The sequence below is a fragment of the Schistocerca serialis genome, chromosome 2 (assembly GCF_023864345.2).
Source record: "Schistocerca serialis cubense isolate TAMUIC-IGC-003099 chromosome 2, iqSchSeri2.2, whole genome shotgun sequence".
In the NCBI taxonomy this organism is placed as follows: Eukaryota; Metazoa; Arthropoda; class Insecta; order Orthoptera; family Acrididae; genus Schistocerca; species Schistocerca serialis.
In genome coordinates this window covers 538,768,560-538,787,621 of record NC_064639.1, presented here as the reverse complement: position 1 = coordinate 538,787,621, position 19,062 = coordinate 538,768,560, and the positions used below count along the sequence as shown (strand labels likewise).

At 35.4% G+C, this 19,062-nt stretch overlaps 1 protein-coding gene across 1 annotated transcript; it reads left to right on the top strand.

The window, feature by feature from the left end:
- The first annotated feature begins 9,901 nt into the window (after positions 1–9,901).
- Positions 9,902–11,333, top strand: LOC126455629 (uncharacterized). The gene is made up of 2 exons (XM_050091395.1): positions 9,902–10,141; positions 10,260–11,333. Exon 2 carries the CDS (start codon positions 10,260–10,262, stop codon positions 10,722–10,724), a length of 465 nt encoding a protein of 154 aa, XP_049947352.1. The 5' UTR covers positions 9,902–10,141; the 3' UTR covers positions 10,725–11,333.
- Positions 11,334–19,062: the final 7,729 nt, after the last annotated feature.

The following is a 19,062-nucleotide window of genomic DNA, read 5'->3' as shown; positions in this document are numbered from 1 at the left end:
GTTTGTGCTGGGGTTAGCTAATGAAATCACATAAATATTGATCACTTATGCTTGCAAAACTGTTTCACACACAATTCAGGGAACTGCTTAACGATAAATAAGTCTGCCACAAACACATATTTAAACAGACAACACCAATATGTTACTTGATTTATACTTCACAAAAAAGCATAGTCCACTGCTTTAGTATCTGAAGGTTTCCGTCCACTTCTTAATGGAGCACCAAAAATCCCTGATAAAATACAAATAAATTCCACATACTAATCACTGTGATTGTACCCATAGTACTTGTTTCAATTCAAGTTGCAGCCACACTGCAATTCATTTCATTGTAAAATACAAATACAGTACCAATATGTATGAGAACCCACTTTATAAGTGTAGTAGAGGGCAAATAATTCATTACAGTAATGTCATACAATTAAGATTACTGCCTCAGTGCTTCAACTAATTTATCATCAATTATTACAAATATTAAGAAAAGAAATAACGAAACAAAACAATTTATAACAAATAACGAACAATAAGCAACTGAAATCAAACACTAAAACGATCACAAACCGGAATGTGGAGATTTGAGCATGGCTGTGTATCAGGAGGAAATGGGCTTGGGGAGTCACGCGGTCAACTGAGAAACATTCACAGAGAGGGGACAGCTAGTGTGGATGCCACCATTTGAAATACATTGCAGAATGTTTTGATGGGACAGGATGGGATGTGGCATGACATTATGGCCAATGGCAATTGACCTTTACTTGTGCATATTGGCTTGCCCCCAATACATATTCATCGTCTTTGAAAGATGGTGTTTCTGAGGTCTGAAATACAACGAGAGTGACCAACAAAGTGGCTGTGACATTGTACTGTGCGATTTCTGGAACTCCATGAAGTACATCCATGTTTTTAGAACATTAATCATGGTACTTACAAAGACCAGAATATCAAAGAAGATGCAATGAAAGACACTGTGTATGGAATAAGGGAAAATGTACCATATACTGATGCAAATGGAGTAAACATCAAAATCCAAAGTTTACAAAATCTATAAATGAGAGAGAGAACATGATTTAGATCTCGGTGAGGAGTGGTTCTTCAGCAAGCGCAATTTGTGGGTGGACATTACCATGGTTTTCTATTACTTATCGGTTTTTGAAGAATATGGCAACTTCGGATGAGTTGGAATACACACTGCATTAGAGAACCTTTTCTGTGAAGACATGTGCCTACATTTGTTCACTTGACAATTGTTTTTGAAGGAAGCTTCATCCTCATTTTCTAAATCCCTAATTAGCATTTTACACGCTCCAAACTCATTTCTCCTTGTAATGCACTTCTGAACCCAACATCTGAGTCTGCTCTTTTCCCTGTTCAGGCGTTCCGTAACTTTCGAATATTGCTATTAAAACACCACTCGAATGCCCACATTTATTAATTCAGTTGGCACCATACTGAAAAAGAAAACTTGATTTACTTGGACTGTAAATTTTCTCGCTCGTGTGAATGGTCATTGTCGCACATTGAACTCAATTGAAGCACGTAAATACGCCCATGTAAAACCTTTTAGCGGCAGAAATATATCAACTGCAAGTGCCATTACTTTGCTGCTAGTCTTGTGAGATGAGTCTTACCCACGAAATAACAGCGAAATATTTGCGACGAAGAAGAATACGAACGTTTCAGCCGCAGTAATTAAAGCTGTTCTCTTAGGTTCCTGCATAATCACATTTTTGGAAATAAACAACAATATATGTATTTCATACTTCATTCTCCTGTCACACAGAAATCGTAAATAATATCAAATATTGCAGAACATACTTGTATCACATTCATATGAAATTACCAGAATGTGTTAACATCACTATGTTGATAGGAAAAAAAGGCATGTAGGAGGATGGAAGTCTGCATCCTCGACTCCATAAAACACGACTTTACCATCACATTATTGCATTTGTCTCATGTCTGGATTGGCATAGTGTAGAATGTTCGGTACTCGGAATAGTAGTTACATAACAACTAACAGGTCGTGCGTTTCCATACAAATATATTTTATTGTTGTACAAGGTACAAAGCATGTTGTCACAAACAACGATCAGAATGAACTAACTGCAGGTTCACAGGGGTTTGAGCTATCTAAGGGTAGCGATTTTGTTCCCGGCGACTAAACAAAATTACGTCCTGACAATCGTATCTTTCGAAGGCTTATATCTTTGATACACTTTACCTGACATTTAATAAGAAGGGTGCTGTGTCTGAGCCATTGCCTTCTAATGGCAAATTGCAAGTTATGATACAAAGTAGCTACAATTGCCATAATGAATATTGCACCTGCCACATCGATTGCCGATATTACGTATACTGTCAAAAAGTCCTCACATTTGCAGGAAGTTTTGTGAGATGAGTGTTACATGTAACCTACTGTGCTCTGAATAAGGGAGAAATTAAAGTTATGGCAAGAATTAACTCTGAAACTCACTGTAAAGTTTGTGCTATTTATCCTAATACTCATTTATCAACCCTGAAGTGAGATGGCTCACTGATTTATAAGCAAAAGTAAGGTGATGCCAGCCAGCATTGAATCCAATAAATCCAATAACATATATATATATATATATATATATATATATATATATATATATATATATATATATATATTCAACAGATTTCATTAAGTTGTATCAACAAAGAAGCTTATTTTTAGCAATTCTGAAAACTAGTTTCAGTAGTTTTGTCTGTGATATCTAAGGATGGGTAGCCATTCTCACAAATGAATTAAAGCAGTAGCTCATTTATCTTATGTCCAATGAATATAAACTACTCACAACTCCAAAACATTGAGGTTCTTTCGGAAACTGTCAGTACTCGTAAAATATGTTGTAACAAAATTACGAAAAATGTCATATTGGTGGTTAAAGTTGTATCTTAATTAATGACATTTTTATATGGCAAAGAAGTGTCCTAAAAGAACTAGCTCGTAATTTTTTTTTACACGTAATAGTTGGCTGAGACTAAGTTACCTTTTAATTCTTTGAAAGCGTGTCAGTCTTTTCTGTGCTTTCTATTCTGAGTGGTATTTTGTTTTACCAAATGGTCACCGTGTTTGAATATTATTTATTCATATTTGTATGTTTCATGAATAAGTTGTAAATTATTGACGACAGTTCACACTGAAAATGTGTGTGTGTGTGTGTGTGTGTGTGTGTGTGTGTGTGTGTGTGTGTGTGTGTGTGTGTGTGTGTAATGGAAACAGTTATCAAAAAGATTTTTTAAGTTTCTTTATTTACGTCGTTTGGGACCATTTTTATAGTTGAATTTTATCTACTATGACAATCTTTAACTAATTTTGAAACGTCCACTTTTTTACTTTCAATGTTCAACTGAATCTTTCAACAATAGTTGTTTTTAATTCACTAAAAGTTGAATAGTAACTAATGTTAATTTTTTCAGTAATTTTTCAAAATCCTCTATATAAAATTCCTTACCATTATTTCTTTGTAAATTTCTTGGTTTTCTTGACTCAAATATCTTGCAAAAGAACCACAATATTATCACCTGTTTTATCTTTAACTGCGATTGCCCATGCAAATTTTGAAAAAATATCTATAACAGATAATAAGAATTTATATCCTTATTTATCTTAGCAATTTCTTTCGACTTTCCAGAGGAAATTGCATTTTGTCTATTCTAATTCTTTCTAACTGGTTTATGTAGAGCATTAATAATTTGTTCACGAATATTTAAGCTTTCACCTACAAAATTATTTTAATGAATTTAATTTTTTTTAGTTTTTCAAATTAAACAAATTACCACAATTCATTGTTTCCGATTTTTAATTGTTAATCTATGAGGAAGAAGTAATCCAATAAAGTCTTTGCACTTTAAACAGTAAATCTGGTTATTGTGCCTCATTTATCCACAGCAAAATACAGTTAAATTATTTCACAAAACACAATTATCTTTACATCAACCGGAGCAGTTTTAACTGAATCCATAAATGTAACATTTAGAACATTTGATTTGCTAACTAATTTGATTGATCAAATATTAGGAGTTATTTTATAAAGTCTGTCTTCAACACTAACTGAAATATCAAAATCATTAAATGTTAAATCACTGTTTATGTTCTGATCAACAACAAGATCATTTTTTAAGAATAAAATCATATTCGTTGGAATTGTGCAACTTTTGTACACCTCCAGTCAAAAAGAAAACGCAATTATCTGTTTATCATATTCTTTTTCTTTAAGATTACTCAAATCGTTTAAGTGTGGAGTAATATCAGTTTTTAAGAAGTAATCTTAGAAACTTTACCCATTTCCTTTTGTTGAAAACTAATTAGTTGAATTCGTTTTGCTACCATAAATATTCAAGTGTGTTAAAGTATTTGTATATTTAGTTTTTGTAACAAGTTTCGTAATTCAACCTGTAAATAATTTAGGTAACTAGATTTTTTGCATCAACTGGAACATTTGCATTCGAAACTCTTCTGCCTTAAAAACAGTATAATTTTTAGTTGGTTCAAAAATTAATTCTTTTCTGAACTTGTCTAAAAAACCATTTATTTGTGTGTATAATGAAGATCAAAAATTTTTGAATTTTGATTAAAAATCTATAGGTGCTAATGATTGAAAACATTTTACTTTTTCCAAATCGTCAATGTGTTGATTCCCAAAAATGTTCATTTACGAAATTCCACAAACTACATCATCAAGGTTTTGAATTCTCTCGATATTGTAGTATAAATTAGTCTTTCCCAAATAGTTAACTAATTATTTTGGGATATTGCCCCCGTATGAATCAAAAACAAATTTTATAACTTTATTTTTTAATTAAATATCGAATGAGTTCTCATACGATCAGAAGTATCTAAATTTACTATTCCACATTCTAAATTTTTTGGTTCATTATGTAATTTTGATATACAACAAATTAAAATCAGACAATTGTGGGACCTTCAAATAATATTTTGAATGTTGACGTGTAACTCAAATTTCGCAGCTATGCATATACTGACACCGTTGAGCAGTCATATCTTAGGAACTACACAGTCTGGAAGGCTGTGAATTGCTTTGTTTTGTGCCTACTGCTACGTCTCAGACGTTGGCATTACGAATAAACAAATCAATCCTTTGTTTCTGATACTAGTTTCCGTTGAAAGTAGTGTGATTATCGGCTACTTTAGTAGTAAACTAACATCTATTGCTTTTTTATACGTAAATAAAATGACTAAGCGTAAAAGTAACTTCAAGAAACGCAAATTTGCGGGTAATAGATATATGAGATCTGCATTTCCTTTTGAAGTACTTGAAAACATGAGTGCTAGTAGTGAAGGAAACAACGATAATGTTTCTGATGTGACCATGTCCCCTAGTGCAATACAAAACAGTAAGCCATATGATGTTCCTTTCCAAATCTTGAGTGTGTATGACGTGTCACGAAAGGGATGGGAACACGTCTGCATAACCTAAAAACCAAGCTGGTTAACACAAAACTGTCTGATGGCAAGACAATAAAATGTGCTGGAAGACTAACAGAAAAAGTAATTGATGAATCGCAGGAATATTATGGGAAGGCCATTATAGACAACTGTGACAATTTAGAGAAGATGAAAGGAGGTGTGTGGAGCACTTTCCGTCATTGAATATCAACTGATGAAAAGCCATGTCATGCTTTGTATCCACCTCGACCAAACATTTGGTGTAAATATAGGCAAGCTGAATTTTCTGGCACCCTGCATGAATTTACACATAATCATTCTCTTCCTTTGGCAGTAATGGATGCAATCAAACCTATTTACAGAGATTTGGAAAATCCTGAGCTACTGAAGCAGTGTTTACATGCGAAGACCCAGAATGTGAATCAGTCCTTAAATACTGTTGTGTGGTGCTGTCTGCCTAAAATGTGTTTGTTGGCCTTATAACTCTAAAGTTAGGAGTGTCTGGTGCTGTAATAAGTTTTAATGGTGGGAACTATGAAAGACTTAAGGTTCTGGAGAAGTTATGAGTAAGATTTGGACAGGACACAACTAAAGGTCTGCGAGAACTCAATGAGCTTCGTGTACGTGAAGCAGAGTTAACTGCTCACCACTGGGCTGTTGTGACACTGAAGAAGACACAGACTACGGGCCAGGGCAATTCTAGTGCAAAAAAGGTGCTGAAATGTAAGTCTGTATAAGAATTCGTAATAAAAAATTTTAAACCTCAATATATCTGAACTACATTTTTTTTACAATAAATGACCCATTTTCTAAAAAAGTACTGATGGTAGAGACACGAAATATTCACAGCATGCCAAGTGTGAGATTCAAGACATATAGAACTAGAATAATTAAAATATCCTGATTTGTTTTGTTTTTATGTTCATTTATTTACAAAATTCTGTCAAAAATTGAGTGTTTGAAAAAAAAGATAAGTCCCACAGTACAATTTTAGTTATGATTCTAGTTCAGTGTATCTTGAAAGGGGCATTCTGTAATTATGGATAATTGTAAGTTGGTGTCTTAAAAAGTTTCCAAGATGGCCGGTCACAAAATTCGATAATTAGCGGCATAGGATATACAATGCTCCCATAATGAAACTGGATGTCCAATATGGATACTGCCATTTGAAATGAATTGTAGAATGTTTTTATGGGATGGGATGTGATGTGATGTGACAACCAGTGTGAAATGGTCTATATTCGACTACTATTGAGCAGGTGACTTACTGTACAGTGAAGGAGAAGCAGGAATATTAGACAAAGCATGAAACTGTCTACTTCTAATACTTGAGAAATAGCGATTGGGCTGACTAAATCAGAAACTGGAAAAGCTGCTTTTCATATTTAACTGAGTTAGCAAATCTGATTCAGGACATTTGAACACAACAGCCAAAAACTGTTTCCGAAATTGGGTTTTCGTCATTTGGTAGATGTGTTGTATGCAAATGTAGTGTGTAGGCTATGCATATCAAACGAGAGACCTGTCAAGGATATCGTCAATACTGTACACAAATGGCACAATTTTCCAGGCAGTGCAATATATTTCCAATTCTTTGATGTTCTCAATATTACTGGGTATCCCCTCAATCTCACTTCTATATGGTTAATATTACTGCGCATCCAGAAGATATTGTCAGTGTTACTGACCGTCTAGGAGCTACTTGACATAGGACGCTACTAAAGGTCATTGATTGCTGCCTCAAGCTTTCCGAGATCTAACGACTGAGGCTGATTCGCTCAGTTTGACTATTTGTCCAGCCAGTTTAGAGTCATTTTTGCTGCTAGAGGTGGCAATTCTCTATGATAAATTTCACACCCAGAATACACCCAAATCACCCACAAATTTAATCACTTATTCTTCCTGCTTTACTGCATATGCACATTAAATAAAATTTCGTTATCTATTGTACTTCCTTGTGTTGCTACTTTAATGGGCAAACAGCGGCAGAAGGCACTATTTTTCATGAAGAAATACGGTCAGCGCTGTTTGAGGAGAATCCTTATAATAAAATAACAATATCAATGTAACAACACTACCTTCCTCAACGATACCAACGACGCTTTTTTTATTTATTTATCTTTCCAAATTGTGGGTCACTGAACAACAACAAACAGAGCTGTAAACAAAACAGTGCAAATACAGTATTATTTCAGTAGATATATGAATTTTAACACTATCCACAAAAGATCTTCCTCTACTTGCAGTAGCTGTGCTGTCTTGTTTCGAGTCTCTTGTATTTCAAATGTTCTAAAAATTCTGCTACTGAGTAGAAACAATTATCTAATAAGAATGTCCTTAGGGTTTTACGAAAGAGTGTGAATATTGACATGATTTTTACCTTATGTGGAAGACTGTTGTAAATTTGTATGCTACTGTCCATTGTGGACGTTTTGTAGGATATGGCCATAATGCCTCGATATGAAGCTTTTCCTTTTGTGTTGTATCATGCTCATGGATATTAAAATTTTAGTTTATGTCATTTAAATCCTTTCTAACATAGTTACAAATTTCTACTATGTACATACAGGGAAGTGGGAGGATTGACGACTTTTGAAACAGGATTTGTTAGAATTTGATTGTCAAGCATGTTGCATTGCTCTTACAGTTCTTCTCTGTGGTAGAAACATAAGTTAACTAGGTTGCACATTTTTCCAGAATATAATTCTGTGCAGTAGGACGCTATGGAACTGAGCAAAGTAGGCAATTCAGACAATCCTAAAAGCTGCTTTAACAGAGAGTAATCGTAGACTATAACATATCTTATCTAGTATTTAATTCGGTTTGTTTACATGTGTGTGCCCTTTTAAGTTATTTTGGTGCTTTATGACTAAAAAATTTGTTTCAAGAGGAGATGAAATTTTGTTGGAGTTTATACTCACACTGGTGTAGCATGCATCATCTTGTAAAGGAAAATTTAGGAATGTTGTTTTCTTGTGTTTAGTTTATTCCCCTTAGTTTATTCACCTTAACCGTGCTGTAGATTTATTTAGCTCTGGTAGCTTACTTGAGGTGTTTCCTGAAACAAGAATGCTTGTGTCATTTGCAAAAAAAGTTTTTGCTTGTGACTCAATGTTTAGGTCTAAAACTTTTATATACGGTAGAAGCAAGGTTGGCCCAAGAATGATCCCTGGTGTACTTCTTTTCTTAGAATTTCTGCATCTGCGAAACATATCCTGGTATTTTCATTTTGTTCTTGTTTTATTTGTATTTTCTTTCCTGTTTGTCAAGCAGGATTCGAACCATTTTAGTGCAGTGCTTCTAATGCCATACACTTGGAGCTTGTTCAACAACATGTTGTGGTCCAGTATGTCAAACGCTTTACTTAAGTCTAAAAATGCCAGTGGCACTTTGTTTTTTGTCCACTGTTTGCAGAGCATTGTGCACAAAATCGAAGATGGCACTAACTGTTGATTTATTTTTCCTAAATCCATTCTGATTATCAGAGAGAATTTTATTTTTTTTCTAGAAATTTCATTTACCTATTATACGCTACTTTTTCTATGATTTTACAAGAGCCTGATAGTAAGGCAATTGGTGTATAGATTTCTTTTTTTGATTAATTTCCTTTGTTATGAATAGCGACCACTTTAGCAATTTTTCAACAATCTGGAAATGTGCCTGCCAGAAAAGATGAATTGACTATAGAGAGGCAGTGAAATGTTTGTAACGCATTACTAGCATCGAGGCGACAATAACCAAACACAACTTCAGTAAGGACACTGTTGTCTCCCCAAGAAGATTGTGTAGTAAGGATATACAACAAGCGCAGGTAGGACAGGGTGAAGTTATAAAGATGCCCTGAATTATAATGTGCAGGAAAGCTTGATCAGTATAGAAACATATTAGGTTCCAGAAACTAGTCAACAAATTTACTTTACAGAAGGGTTTCAGTCTACATAATTGCTCCTGATGGCCCAGAGAAGACCCCACGCTCATTAGCGTGGCCTGTGAGCTCACTGGCGACAGCCTATGATGATAGAGCAGTTTTCACTTTGCTGTCGTATAGAAATATGAAGATGTGTGTAAAGAGTTGGAATCATAGGGGAGGAGCAATCATTAAGGTAATTGTATTAAGATTATTTTGTGGTCTTATTCTTAAAAAGTATTACGCTTATCTTTCAAGAAATCAGAAAATAATCACGGTACTTTGTCCGAGTCACCAGTGAAACAATTTGCGCTTACGGTAGCAGAGCCATAAATAAATGAAATACTAATTTCTGAATTTTAACAGCTAATGTAAACAGGAATCTCTGTGCCAATAGATAACTGGTAACATCCATGGAGGTAGACCTCCATGGTAACATCATACATCACAGTGGTAGCAAGTTCATTGGGTTCCATAGTGGAAAACATTTTAGACCTTCGACCAATGGTCGAAGTTTTAGACAGAAAACTCGAAGATCTTTGGTTACTGGGCCACAGATAGCTTTTGAACTGTTCGTCGCGTGTTGTTGACTTAAGGTTGACGGAGATAAAAACAAACAACTTGGGTCACGCATAACAATATAATACTCCCAACAAATGTAATACATATTCTAGCGCTTTCCGCGGACAGAATCACATGAGTCATTTTTAAAGTATGTTCACATACGGTGGTGCGTGTGAAAATAAAAGTTTCTGAATTCCTATAACCGATTTGGTAACATCTGTAGGTTTTTCGCAAAGGTATGGTATGACACGAAAAGTTGCCGTGTTGAATAACACATCTACGGAACATATTTAGTATCTATGAGAATATGTCCAGTTCCAGTTTTTGCTCTTTCATGTTAATTCATTATTTCAGATGGATGAGCCCATGTTATCGGATTTGGATAAAGCTCTGCATGAGCTGGGAATGCTAAGCACTGTTACAGATAGTAGCAAAGAATATGCTAAGGAAAAGGCTCAGCGTCGTGATTCGACGAATCGACAAGCACTGAACGTTCTGCATATGAACACCCGATACGTGACAGGTGTGATAATTGGTTCACGCAAAGGACCTAGTTTTCGGTACAAACCGTACCCAGTACCAAGTTTTGGACGTGAGGAAAGAGTTCGCACACGAAGTGAAAATTCTGATAGTGACCTCGATCTTCTGCGTAGTACAACACCAATTATTAGTAGTACTGCGACGATTAGCAGTAATTTATTTAAATCTCGCTCCTTGGAAAGTTTGAAAGTTGCAGGGTCTGAAGAAGATCTTGCTACTTCTGTACGAGATTTAGAATCAGTGTCAAATAAAATTCAGTACTTGCAAGTAACTGAATAAGTGCTTAGTTTTGTGTTCTAGCCTGATGAAAATCAGGTAATAGCAGTTTGTATTGTGCACGTTGTCAGACAACGTTAATAATTAAAGTCATGGTGTGTGAAATGTTTGGCTGTTCAGTGTCTGTACTAAGCTCTACGGTATTGTCTGAACAGTTTGTTTCACCATATTGTGATAGCATTAGCCCATAAGTGCACATATGAACTGAGTATTTATTAATGTGTCTAAATTATTGTAAACTAATATGCCTTATATTGCAGCTATATATCACGTATTTTATGTGGCAAGAAAAAGTATAAACGTTTATATGTATTAACAAAATTGGTGAGAAGCTCATTTATAAAGAAAATACTTTCTACCAAAGAATGTAATGTGATTACATTATATAAAATATTGGATAAATGTTATCCTAGTTTCATGTATGATGGTCTCAACAAAGTATTCCTGTTCCTCTGACTGTAATGTGCCCCTATTTGTTTGTGATCTAAGATGAGATCATTATAGTGTCATTCTCTTGTTAAAATAGTTTGACCATTAACAGAATCAGAACTATAAATTACTGTAGGCATGTTCTTCCCTTTCTTCACAAATAAAATACATGAATTACTGAAACATAGAATGTCTTTCAGATAGGATTCTTGGCAAAAGTTAAGTATTGGACTCCCCCCCCCCCCCCGAAATCTTGGTTGTGGTGACAGATTAATTTGTAGCACAGCCCGAAGTCTAGCGTAGATTGGAAGGTTAAACTTTGATTGAGAGTTGGTGAAGTCAACAAATGAGAAAACAGAGAATCTGCTAGTGGTAGCAAATTGACTGGTAGCGAAACCTAATGTTCACATTTGCGTCATGTTGGAAAATGTGAGGAGGAGGGGTGTCCAGTATGTAACTTTGACCATATTCTTTTAAATGTACATGTTATATGATGTCAGTTGTTATTTAATTGTTTGAAAAATTGTGTTTGTTAATAGTAATGGGAATTTCCATACATTTCCAGGCTGGCAAGATAATTCAGACATGGACTATATCATTGATTGTAACTGTTCATAACAGTAGTGTTTTAGAAAAACTGATGATTTCAGATCAGGTAGATGCTCAAGGAACATATAAGAAAATTTACATCAAGCCCTTTTGAAAATGGGTTTATCCCCCCTCCCCCCCCCCCCCCCCAAAACAAAATAATGTGTACATCTCAGTTGATAAAAATTTCATGTTTAAGAAGTATTGTGACTGGTATTGTTATAGTGAATGGTGGTACACTTCCACACTTGATACAAAATATGAAGTAATTGTAATACGTTGACTGCCACAAGGCTGCTGGCGGGTACAGTAGAGGTGTGTACTTACTAGTGGTCACATGCTGCACTGTATTTAGTACAGTGTATCTTTCTGTGGTGTGTAAAGTAACAAAAACAAAGCCAAAAGTATTGAGCAAAATATAGCCCCTATTTTCTGTCCACCAGTCTCAACTCAATCTGAAAATAAAAGTTAATGTAAAATATACTGTGCTAAACAGAGTGGAACATGTGGCCACTTGTGGGGACTACTGTCAGGTGTGAATCTCTGTTGTGTCTGCTGGTGGCCTCGCAGCAGTCCTTACGTTAAGTAAAAGTAAACACTCAGTCTGAATGTGCAGTGGAAGATCTTTCAGAGTATAATCTGCGGCAGAGCAGAATATGCATTGTTTTGCCTGATTTTACTGCACTTGATTTCATCAATTTTATGACAAGCTCGAAAGTATTGCAGCATCAGGGTCTGTGTGGGAAAATCGCATAGTTATAAGAAAGTGTAAAATACAAGAAACATATTGCTTGGATATTGTCATGCAGATCTTGAAACTAGTATTGTGCACTTCATATTATGATTAGGAAAAAAAAAAAAGCATTGGTGGTACAATTATCATCAGCACTGCTTAAGAGCTCTGTATCAAATGGGTACATGTTACATGTGGATAAGGAAGTAACTGATGTAGATCTCAAGTGTTGTGTCAAAAGCAATGTACATATGAACATATAAATATCCCAAGTACTTCAGAAAGCTCCAACATACTCCACTAATAAGTATGTTATGTCCCAGAATCCATTTTGGGAAGTTGTCAAATCCAGTTTGATGATACAGGTTTCCATAAAGTATGAGGAGACACTATTTTAAAAGAAAGGAATTGGCAAAAATAACATTATTTTAGAGACTTTTCAGTTCATTGAGAATATCTTTGAGGCGTTTTTCGTGCAGGATGGAAAGAAAAAAAAAAAATTAATCTGTTGTATGTCAACTTAGTATCTGTGACCTGTTGTAAGAGGCTTAATTGTCAGAGATTGAAGTGTTAGCTTTGCTGATTGTATTTCCTGCAACATTTTAATTCTGTTACATACACCCACATTACAAATTTGCAGTCATTTGTAGCTCCCTTATTGCAAACAAGGAGAAAATGAGCATCTTACTAGCTTTCATGGACTAGCAAGAGACATTCCACTTTGAGTACGAAATGTTAAGTCCAGTCACAGTTGACTTATTTTTGTCAAGGATGCTCACTTCAATGTTTCATTGTGGCAGATGGTGTGTGCATGTTGCAAATATACAGTAGAAATACACAGAGACAAATATTCAGAAAAAAATTAACCTGCTGCCAGAGTCAGTATGGTTTAGGACAGATTAGAAGGACAATTGCAGAATTTTTTCCTCATTTAGAATGTAGTTGTGCTTATCTTTCTTATCATGTTTTTGATAGATGCATACTGTCTCCATAGCAGTTTCCTCACAATCTGTTTCTGCAGCTTTTACACACAGTACAGGAATTGGGTATGTTAACAGTATATAGTATTTGAACAAATTCTGGATACCTGTATATCACTGACAGATTTTACCTAGAAGTTATCATGGGGACACCACACTCTTTGAAACAAGCATATTTTGAAGTGGTTTATGATTAAATTGAAATTATTATTCCAAAGAAATCATTTCTTACTTGTGTCAAGAAGTTGTATCACATTTACAGACTACAGTCTCTCGTAGCCAATGACTCTGGTTAGTTGACTGCATATTTTGAATTCTATATATTATTGTATACTCAGTTGTGTGATTTTATTCTACTTAATTTTAGATGTTCAACAAGAAACAAATGAAAACAGTAAAACACGACACACTGAGTTCCAAAAATAATGGCATATCAAAAGCCAATGATTACTTTTAAATAATTATTACTAAGAGCTGCTGAACTAATAATAAATGATTGAACTGCAAATAATTACATTTAGTCCAGCAGACTAGATTTACTGTGTCTGAATTTGGCTTTTATAAAGAATTGTCCACCAAGAAACTAACATATAACATCACAATTAAACCTGGCAGAGCTAAAACAGAAAATTAGGAGTGAGTGATGCAGCTAGGTTCGAATTCCTGTTCAGCTTCCTTGATTTAGTTCATCTACTGTTTTCTTAAACCACTTGTGCCAGGTATTAAGATTATTCCTTAAACATCCTAACCACTTTCTCCCCACCCTTTCTCCATTTGACATAGGGCTCTGTTGCTAATGGCCTTTGCATTGATAAGTAATCATCTTGTAGGAAAAAATACAGTGTTAGAATTTTATGGTGATTCTTTCCACAGCCTTTGATTTTGTTGACCATCAAATTCTACATAACTGATTATAATATTGTAGCAAGATTGCATGGCTGTGGTCCATTCGTAACAGGGAGCAGTCGGTCATATTAACAGAGTACTTCTATATGAATAAAATACACTCAGAATAGTGGAACATTAAAATAATGTGCAAGACCTGTAATTTTGCTGATGGTGTGAGCATTAAAATCAAGAATCCAAAATCAACAGTACCACACATGGCTAAGATAGTATTTGAACAGGCTTTTGATAATGGTTCAAACCAGCAGTTTTAACTGTGTGATAATCACATACCTTCTGTGACATATCTTTAGGTCTCTGAATTTTTGGTACTTCATCCTCAGTATGTTTAATCTTTACTAAAATCTGTAAATAGTGAAATACTTTTGTGTAAATTGCAAACTTCTCAATTCAAGAAACAAAAGTAATTTCAAGCAAAGCTTGACACCTTTCTGTGGGATTCAAAGTTGGCTTTCATATTCTGGAGCAAGGCTTAACATTGTGCTTATATAGATAAGCCATGAGATTGGCCCCCTCCATATGCAAAATTAAATACAACTAATGTTATTAATTGTATGGGTTTCCAGATTAAGGAAATGGTATCAACATTAGTATTGTGGTACGTAAGAATGACCATGATAATAGGCCATCATTCTCATTGCATCACATTGATGAATAATAGTTACAAAGTAGTCATGTGACATTTTTTTAAGCTATCTACTTTACAGGTTAGTTTCATAGTATTCTTCCAGTGAATCTGTTCTTCTCACAGTTAGTTTTTTAGGGTAATTTCACTTTAAATCAACAAGGACATGTATTTCTAGATATTTTATGTAAATGATTGTCTTCATTTGTTAATCACCAATCATGTAACCAAATAATAATGGGCTTTTCCACCTTTTTTTGCTTAATAATTACCTTGGTTTATTTGGAGGGTCAACAACAGTTCTGCGCACAATGAAATAAATGAGTCCCTGCACTAAGCATTGATCCTCTACAGATCTTCCTGCAATTTTCTGGCATTCCAGCTTTGCCACATACAACAGCGTAATCTGCAGATACTGATTTTTTTTCTGCATTAAGAACAATATGTAGTGTTCTATTTGCTAATAAGTTCTCAATCCTATTACAAATATGGTCAGATATTTTGTAAGCTCATGTTTTACTCACTAGGTGATTAAGTGGAACTGGATCAGATAGTGTCTATAAGTCAAGGAGTCAAACCAGAACTACTACCTGCTGGATATCTTGGACAAATATAGTATGTATCATGGACAAGTACAGCGTGTTGATTTTTGCAAGATCCCTGGTTTCTGCAAAGGAGATTTTTGCTCACCAAAAAGGTCATATGATCCCAGCATAAAGTTTGATACATAATTTCACAACAGATTGACGTCAGCAATATAGGTCTTACAGTTATGTTCATCTCTCTGATGCTACTCCATATAATTGGGAGTATGCTGCACCTTTTTCTGATCACTTGGGGCGCTTCATTGCTACAACAACCTGTAATAGACTGTTGGCCATAAGCCAACCTAGTTCTTTTGTATAACATATGTAAAACTGTACAAGTATCTCATCAGGTACACACTGTGATTTTAATTGATGTGCTATTCTGTGATCACTTAATGCGATATCTGTCTTGATTCACAGGCTAGTACAATATTCCTTGATGAAACTTTAAAAAATTTGGCTTATGCCCACTTTAGCTTCATTCAACTTTCATTTGTCTGCAAATATTCAACTTTGATTAAAATTGTGTTAAAGCACTCTACTTTTGTAGCAACATTCTAACATGGCTATTGATCTGCAGTAGTTGATACCCATCCGTGTTCCGCATGTTCTCATTTAAAACATACTGTACAATACGCTTTAATTTTATCCATTAATATTTCACATTTTCAGCCCTAGATTACTTGTATATTTGCAATTTCTTTCTTGCACTTATTAAGCAGAAATATTTTCCTCCTTTTAATGACTGTATTCAATAACACAATACCAGTCTTGTAGTCACTGATTCTCTTAATCATTATAACTGAGACAAACGATGTGTCTGTCGTAGGGTATAAGATGTGAACCCACATAAGTTGGTTCTCTAACTGACCAAGATATGTGTCAGGTATCACTTTTAGGACAATATTAGCCTACATAAATGCCTGTCTGTGACACCAGTTCTAATCGTGTGAGAGTCCCACTCTATAGGTGGTAAGTTCAAAACCTCTCTCATTACTGTAATGTGATGAAATTTTAAATGTAATGGTCTTCAAGTTGTTCTGTCAGCATTCTGCCACTACAGTTCTTAAGGCAGTTGCTTTATAAAGCACCATATTACCATATTTGACACTTATTTTGCATTCAAAATGTAATTACTTCACAAGGTATTCTGAGATCACTTTAGCAATAAAAGTGCTACCATCACAGATGTTCACCCAATCCTTGAGATGTACACAAATGGAAAACAGCAACACCAATAAGGAATAGTGCAACATAAACGAAAGTTGGTAGGCATTTTTCTGCATCTGAAGACAATGTCTATCAAAATTTCAGGCTAGTCGCAAAAGATAGGCACTAGTAGCATTACTGTGGGGATACAAATCAGGTTTGTTTAAAATAAACGTAATGGTCATGAGCGTTAGTTACCTTTGAGATTGAATGTGGTGATCTGACGGTAGTCAAGAATGCCTTTAAGGTGACAAAGATGCCATTATCAATACCTCAGAGAGTTTGAATGAGGTCATGTAAAAAGGGCTACGAGCAGCTGGATGTTCCTCCTGCGATATTGCAGAAAGACTTGGCAAGAATGTAGCCACTGTAGATGATTGCTGGTAGCAATGGTCATAAGCATGTATGACTGCAAGAAGATGGCTCCGGATGGCCACATGGCACTACGAAAGGGAAGACCATTGTGTTTGACATATGGCTCTGGAGCATCATACTGCATCTGCAGCAACAATCTGAGCAGCAGTTGGCACCAAAGTGACATCATGAAGTGTTATTGCAAGGACAGCTTTGAGCCAGACACTGTGTAGCATGCATTCCACTGATCCCAAACCATCGCCATTTGCAACTTAATTGTAGCCAAGCGAGACCTCATGGGTGGGAAGCTTGGAGATCTGTTGTATTTGCTAATGAGAGCTGGTTCTGGCTCGGTACCAATGACGGTCTTGTTTTGATTAGGAGGTGGCCAGCTGAGGGCTTGCAACCAACTTGTCTGTATGCTAGACACACTGGACCTACACCTGGGGTTCAGTTTCGTATGACAGCAGGAACACTCTCATGGTTATTCCACGCACCATGACTGCAAATTTGTACATCAATCTGTTGATTCGACCTGTTGTGCTGCCGTTCATAAACAGCATTCCAGGGAGTGTTTTCCAACAGGATAACACTTGAACACATACCACTGTTGTAACCCAATGTGCTCTGCACAGTGTTGACGTATTGCCGTTTCCTGCTTGATCACCAGATCAGTCTCAAATCGAGCACATATGGGACAACATTGTATGACAACTCCAGCACATCCACAAAGAGCATTAACTGTCCCTGTATTGACTGGCCACCCACAAACTGATATGTGGTGCCTGTACAACACAATGCATGCACATTTGCATTCAACACGCTAGGGGCTACACCATTTATTAACGAACCAGTATTTCACATTTGCAGGGGATTATCGTGCACTTACATTAACCAGTGATCTTGCAATATTAATTACTTAAATATGTTACTTAGAGAAATGTATTCCTGAAATTTTATTACTCTTCATTAATTATTTTTTGCTGTTACAATTCTTCTTTTGTCAGTGTACATTGCATTCATAATTCAAAATTTTGCTGCTATTCTCTTGCTGATTCAACAGCTTTTTATTGCTAGTTACATGTGCATTATTGACACTGACAAATCAGATTAAGTCTGAGAACTTACCACAGATGCTCCTGCACAGTATCAACATTTTGTTTTTCTTTCTGCTCTGTTCCCCTTTATAAACTCATGACCCACCCTGGCTTTTGTGTATGTATGCTGGATGACTTGTCTGACATAACAGTAATTTTGTTTACAATCTAATGTGTAGAGATATGATTATAGTTCAGAGAACGTCAGTAGATACCTGAATATAAATTGAAGTACCCCATCAGGAATCAAACATCAGCGTCTTGGTAGTCGTAGCTTGTGTCAGCTAGTCATTGCCTACTTCCTGTGTATGAATGATTCCAAGGAGTAATTTTATTCACTGCTAGACAGTAATGGCACTGTTTTTACAGCGATGGTGAACTTTTATTCATAATATTTCAGACAATTCACAAGCAATATTTATAAATCATATATACAAACCTTTCTCATCATCAGTCTATCAAATAATGAAAACTATATCAAAATATTAACTGTATTTCCTTTGATAAGTCTGAACACACAAACCACAGTGCAGAACTTTATTTTATGTATCATCATCATCATCATTTAAGACTGATTATGCCTTTCAGCGTTCAGTCTGGAGCATAGCCCCCTTATAAAGTTCCTCCATGATCTCCTATTCAGTGCTAACATTGGTGCCTCTTCTGATGTTAAACCTATTACTTCAAAATCATTCTTAACTGAATACAGGTACCTTCTCCTTGGTCTGCCCCAACTCCTCCTACCCTCTACTGCTGAACCCATGAGTCTCTTGGGTAACCTTGCTTCTCCCATGCAAGTAACATGACCCCACCATCTAAGCCTGTTACCCTGA